The sequence below is a fragment of the Rhinolophus sinicus genome, chromosome 18 (assembly GCF_057876585.1).
Source record: "Rhinolophus sinicus isolate RSI-liver-muscle chromosome 18, RSI-T2T, whole genome shotgun sequence".
Lineage (NCBI taxonomy): Eukaryota > Metazoa > Chordata > Mammalia > Chiroptera > Rhinolophidae > Rhinolophus > Rhinolophus sinicus.
Genome location: NC_142518.1, coordinates 50,341,959 through 50,348,598, shown reverse-complemented (window position 1 = coordinate 50,348,598; position 6,640 = coordinate 50,341,959). Strand labels below are relative to the sequence as shown.

At 43.0% G+C, this 6,640-nt stretch overlaps 1 protein-coding gene across 5 annotated transcripts in view; it reads left to right on the top strand.

The window, feature by feature from the left end:
* Positions 1-1,200: 1,200 nt before the first annotated feature.
* RPS6KA6 (ribosomal protein S6 kinase A6) overlaps positions 1,201-6,640 on the top strand; it is a 100,145-nt gene continuing 94,705 nt past the window's right edge. For 2 of the 5 annotated variants that reach the window (XR_016020034.1, XM_074323580.2), the window contains exons 1-2: positions 1,207-1,355; positions 1,543-1,795. Coding sequence is in view for 3 of the 5 variants with exons in the window: in XM_074323580.2 (XP_074179681.1) it covers positions 1,718-1,795 (78 nt within the window). In the remaining 2 variants the exon portion in view is untranslated. Of the gene's footprint in view, positions 1,356-1,542; positions 1,796-6,640 lie in introns of all 5 variants that reach the window. The other 3 variants (XM_074323578.2, XM_074323577.2, XM_074323579.2) reach the window with 3 other exon arrangements.

Below are 6,640 nucleotides of genomic sequence, written 5' to 3'. Positions count from 1 at the left end.
AGAAGGATTCCTTGTGGCCAGCTAGGATCAAACTTAAAAGCAGAGCCTAGCAGCCTTTTCTAATCAGAGGCCTCTAACCCAAACAGTGTCTCAAGGAGAAACCTGTACTAAGCTGCCTGCCTTTCACACTGAACTGCCTGCCAGCACTGTGTTCCTGCCATTTTAGTCAGCCCTTATATAAAGGAGTTCCTTGAGTAATATTTAAGCCAATAGGACTGAGGCTTTCCCCATCCAATTGGAGGTACTCAGCTATATCAGCATCTTCACTGACCAATCAGAGAAGGGCCATTCTAACCAATCAGGACAGTGCTCTTTGGGCCAAAGATGAAGATTTGGAGTCCTCATTTGCATGACAGACCAATCAGGGACCAGGGGAGGGGACTTTCGTCTATATAAGTCAGCTCCCTTCCAGTATGGAGAGTGCATCTTCCCTCGTCACCTAAGAGTGTGTTTCTCCCACTAGCGCTGAAACATGAAGAATGAACCACTAAAGATGTGTCATGTGTCACAGGACCAGAATGGAAAAGAACAGGCAGAGTGAAGTAGAGCTGTCTAACCAGAGAGAGGCCTGGCCACAGGGCCACCTCACAGACATGTTTCATAATGAGTTGTAACACTATTGAGCTGTTCCATAGCCATGCTGTAGTGTTAGATCCCAATTGAGCTGTTTTGCACTGAATAAAGTTTCCTTCTTAGCCGCACACCAAATTGGGGATTCCTGTTGGTGTTGAATTGGCTCCAACTACTATTGATTGACAAAGGCAACCAGTGGAAACACCATGGGACAGGCAGAAGGGGAGTTAGGGCCCACAGATACTAATTTATTTCAAATGCATTTTCTCCGGCCTCATGCTTCTTGGAAGCTAATGTATAATGGACTAAAATCCCCGCCCTAGTGTTTGTCTCCAAATATTAAAATGGGTGTGGTTCGGTGTATAGGACACCTGCTTTTGTGAGCCCTGCAAGCAGATATTCCTGGAGAACCCCTGACACTGACTCCTCCAAAGCTAAGGAGGGCCCCCAAGTTCCCCGTATCTTTTTGGGGAATTGTCCCGCAGGCAGGGCAAGGCTGCTTCGTAGACTTGAGAGGGCCTGCTGAGCATGTGTGAACAGCGCCGCGCATGCTCCCTGGAGTGGGCAGGTTTACCCAGGCGCTAGCAGTGGCTTTTACTACTCCTCTCCCGCCTACCCCGCCCAGCACACCCCCTCCCTTCTCCCCCTCCAACCACGCGGTCCTCCGCATCCACCCCCGCCCCTCTTTCCCACCCTCCCTTCACCCCAGGCTGGGGAATCTCCATTGACGTTCGGGTGACGCCGTTGTGCCGCCGCTGTGGGGGGCTCCAGGCGCCGCACAGGTAACGCCGCCGCTGCCGCCATATTGACAGAGCTGGGAGCGGGGAGGGGGCCTGGGGAAGAAGGGTGCCGGGGTGGGTGGGGGGGTAATCACCGCCAAGCGCCAGTCGCGGCGGCGGCAGTGGTGAGCGGAGCCGAGCGGCAGCTCTTGGAGAGGCAGCACAGAGTTTTCTTTTCTATGGGGAGCAGCAGCTTGTGGTGGAAGCGACCCCCGCTCCCCGCCTCTGAGGGACCCTGCGGCGACGGAAGTGGTCGCTGAAGGCGGGGCCGGGGGGGTCTCGGCGGCCGCAGGCAGGCTTAAAAGACGGGATGCGCGGCTGTGCTGGCGATTCGCAGCTCCAGTTCGAGTGCTCCTGAAGTGGCGATGTTACCGATCGCTCCTCAGGACGAGCCTTGGGACCAAGAAATGGAGGTGTTCGGCGACGGCGCTAGCAGCGGCGAGGTTAGTGTGGTGACCAAGAGGGGCTGCAGCCACCTACCTCCTTCCCTCTGGACCCTGGCCAGGGCTCGAGAAAGAAGGGGCGTGGTGCTGGGGAGCTGGGTGTCCAAGCAATCCCCCTGGAGGCTGCGGGGCAGCGGAGCAAGCGCTGCCCCAACTGCGCTTTCTTCGCTCAGAGCGGGCGGGGACCAGAGAGCGGGCTTGTACATGGGGAATAGTGCCGGCCTCGTGGGCTACGCCGGAGTAGTGACTAAGTTTCTTCACTTTGCGACCTGGAAAGGGATTGGGAGACGCGCCGGGTGCTGCGACTGGCTCCGCGCATCCCTCTTTCTCCGCTGCTCTGGGTTTGCTCGGGAACAGCTGCTAACTCCACCTCGCTGGTGAATCTTGGGTGCTTTAGGAACCCAGCGCCACAAAAACCCAACAAGGTGACCGACTAACTCTGGGGACATTTGCGCGTAGGGATGAGTGCTCCTTAGTTACTAGCTTTCTCGTTTCTCTGTGGCTTGTGGTTCTTTATAACAACCGAAACGGAAATTAACTGGAGGCCAAGTTTCTTAATCTACATTCAGGTGATGTTCTGCTGCCTCTTCTGCGGTCCCCTCAATTCTACCTCCCTCTTTCCCCAACATCTTTCTGCCTTCCGAAACTGTTCCCCCCCACCCCTTTGGTCCCTAAAAGACGCAAAGTAAACCCCAGCCCTTACAAGACATATCTTTGGTAAGACTGCGAGGTTCAAACGAAATATTTTGGTTCTCTTCCCGCTCTTCTGAAACTGTTCTGATTGGGCTTCGAACAGCTGTGCGGTGAGAACTTAGGTGTGCACAGGTACTCCGCTTTTCTTGCTGTTGCTTTGTTGTTATTGTCGTTACCAGTAATGCGGGCAGCATTTAAACACAATATCAAGTCTTTGGGGATTGGAAGTCGGAACCCTTTCTGATACCTTAATGGATTGACAACAGTCTAGTACTCCAGTAGAGGCCACGATAGACCTCCTAAAAATACTTGAATGCCAAACTGATTCACAGTAGGATATTTTGAGGTAGGACTCAGACTCCTCAACATCTCAAGGTGCAAACTTTAAGTGTTTGCTCCATCCTTTAAAATTCACTTTGGACTATTCTCTGTTTAACTCGTTCCTTTTTCCCTTTCAAATTTCCAACTGAGCTGGGGTTAAAATTACGTGCCAGGATAACATTTAACAAGAAATGTAATGGAAATAAATTCAGAAGGCGTCTAAAGTTGAGCCCTTTCTACTTACAGGAAATAGTTTACTACAAAGTTAAGCAATTCCAAAATACATTTTAATATTCTACATCTCTTAAGAACAAGACAAATGAAGAGTGGTTCATTTCTTCTTGGAATGTGGGAATGTTTTATACTGGCAGGAATTCTCTAGCAAGACAGTTCCAGAGGAGAGGAATTTTGTTTTATTTTTGTACGTAGTCTATTGACATAGCCCCAGGCATTTGGTTTATAAAGACAGTTAAATGCTTGGATGTTAGGATGGGATGAAAGGTGGGGAGCCTTTTGCATGCCTATTATTTTATTGTTTTTGTTAGCTTTCAATGTAGAAATGGTTTAAATTGTAATTGCATATGTTGTTTTTTTTATTATTTGCATTATGTTTTAGGTATTATAGAGATTTAACAATGGGTCTCTACTTTAGCAATTTGGAAAATACTCGAGTGGAAATTGTTAATCCCAGTGAAGTAAAACGAAAGGTGAAGGTAATGTGGTAAAGATAGGATTTCGGCTTTCTTTGGCTGAAACAGTTATGATTCGTAAGATTTAATCCTGCAACTGATTTAACTAAAAATATTCTAGGTGAAAACTAAATGAACGGACCTGCTTAGTACTTAGAAGAGGTTTGTTGTGTTGTTTGTTTTTAACGGTATTCTTTTGATAAGAAGGAAGCAATTTTACTTCCCAGAATTTATATTTATTTTAATTACATGTTTGTTGATGTTGGCTTTAGAAATGGTAACCTTTGAGCATGAGCTTTGCGGCACTCAATTATGATTGTTTTTAGGACTAAGGGTGCTTTAATTGTAGAATATATATTTTGAAAATGTATATTTTGGACTCCTTAAAGAAAATGTAAGTGAGAATCTATTAACTTTAATATCAAAGGAAATAACTTCTGTCAATTTCTGTGTGTGTTGCATCATGGTAAAATTAAAGGTATACACTATCATATATTGTGGAGTCTTAATATCTTTTAACTGTCTTATTTTATGGCAGTTGTTAACCCCAGAATTATCATTCAGAAGTGTGAGAATTGGTTGTTTGAGACTATTAACATGTTTTCCTACAGGGAAAATTATTAAGGGTAGTTACATTTTTAAACCAGTGCACAATGGTGAAGTATAATGATGAAGAGCTTAATCACTGTTTGTAAAAAAATTGTTCTATGAAAAAATGTGTTCGAGGGTTCAAACAAGAAGTAGCTTGATTCCAGTGAAAGGGCCTGCAAAGGGGAAATATGGGCTCTGTTGGCTACTGCAAAGGGGATTTTGGGGAGATGGGAAATAGGATAAGCAAGAAGTTTTGGTTGTGAGAGCTCTTGCAGGGACTATATCAATTAGGTCTACTGGGAATAGTAGGGACTTCAAAGAGCATCATCCCTCAGACAGCCACAATTTTAACTCTTGCCTGGATTCCATCAAGATCAGGGAAGGAGGTGTTACAGATAACCCCCGTATAACACGGCACTTACATAACACGGTTTTGCTCTAATACGATTTGAGAATTAGAGAAATCCCCGAACAACACAAAGCTTAATAAGAGCTTTTAAGAGCAAAAAATATCTCATTCGAAATTAGGGAAATCCCCGAACAACATGGAACATAGTAAGAGCTTTTAAGAGCAAAAGATATCTCATTTGAAATTTTTCATTTGAGCGTGGATGTCGTATCAGATTTGACTGCAGAATTTTAAAATTTATTAGAATTTTAAATCCATTTTGTTCGTGCAGTATTAAATTCAGAGGATGAAGATATCATGTCAAAAAGAAAACGCCCTCGGTTAGTGGTGCTTAGTGATGATGAAGAAAACATTATTTAACACATATTAATATGTTACACTTTTGGTGAAAGTTGCTTTAATAAAGATATTTCTCAATTATAGAAATATAATAATATGTTTCCTTTAATTTTTGGAACTTAACCACCTTTTTTGTACTAGTTCTTTGTTTCGTATAACACAGATTGGCATAACAATGGCATTTTTAAGGAACCTAACAACCGTGTTATACTGGGGTTACCTATACTTGAGGATATTGGTGTGATTCTGGACAAGGGTCATAAAAGAACAGCCTGTTTTAATAAACTGAACTTTTCATGAGTTAATGCTGTGTATATTACAGCTTGTGCAGTTAGTTTGTGTTTGTTTTTTGGTGAGAATGTTTCCTGATGGAGGAGTTGATTATATATAGAGTTTTCAAATGGCGTATTATTAATATATCATTATGCTATGTTATAATTGGTACTTTGATATTATTTCTTTATCAATACTACTTTTGTTTAAGGAAGTTAGTTTTGAGAGTAGTACAGTTCACTGATAAAAACAGTTTGGGATTAAAGCCACAGACTTTAAAATTTAAGCAGGATGGCAAATATATGGCAGATTTGGAAAAAAAACTGCTAATTGTAATTAATTTCATGAGACTCTGTAGTAATAGAGGAAATACCATGTGCTTTGGAGGCTGGTTAATCTGGGTTCTAATCTTAATTTCAGTTCATAGTAGCTGTATGACCCAATACAAGTTACCTAACCTCTGAGCCTCACTTTCTTCATCTGTAAATGGGAGAAAACCATCTTTAAGAGTTTTTATATTTAAAAGAAATGCAGTACTGGGTTTAGTACACTTAGCAAGGTGCTTTGTATGTAGTAGGTTTCCAGTATTCACTAGTTTCTTCTCTTTCCCCACAGTCATCATCATGCCAATTTCCCTGCCTGTAAATTCTGAATTATTGTCACCTATATTAAAACCTTGGGATTTAGATAGCTATGATCATAGCTCCAGTTTCCCTATTATGAGCAGTTTTCTTAAAATCTCCTTCCTAGATCTCATCATTTCATTTAAGTATAGTGATCACATTTGTAATCACAGATAGGGTGATTCAGGGATTAAATATGAGGTTACATTTACGAACATTTGGGGGATAAGAAGAGACAAATAATTTGATTTGTTATAACTGACTAATGAGGTGTTTCACTGACATTTAATTTTTAGGTGTCCCCCCCCACATTCTGAACTTTTGTCATGGTAGGAATTGGTTCAGTTCAATTGTTTATTGGGTACAAGGCAGGTGCAGTACATAGTCTACAACGTGAAATGCCTAAAGATATACCATTCTGAGTCTCACCCCACCCCCATGGGTTTACATTCAGGTAAGCAAAATAGACATGTGCAGAAACTTATACAAGTCATGAGACCATCAAACAATGTTAGTTGTGGTTTAGGGACGGATCTGGTAAGGCCTTGTGAAAGAGGTTGAATTTGATCAGGGCATTCGAGAGTGGATAATATTTCCATAGAGATGAAAGGAGCATAGTTCTTTCTGGTGGGTAGGGACAACATAAGCAAAGGCATGGATGTACTCTTGGAGGAAGGAAGAATCTCACATTGCTAGGATACAAGGCTGTGATGTGAGAGAGGGGATATAGTGTGAGATGAGGTAGGCAATGTATTTAAGGTAGGCTAGGCTCAGATTGTATGGGGCTTTTAAAGCCAGTTTAAGGGTTCAACATTATTCAGTAAATGGGAGCTACTGAAGGTTTTCGAAGACATGGCATGGCCAGATCTATACTTTGAAAAATAATCGATGTCATTGTATAGGATGA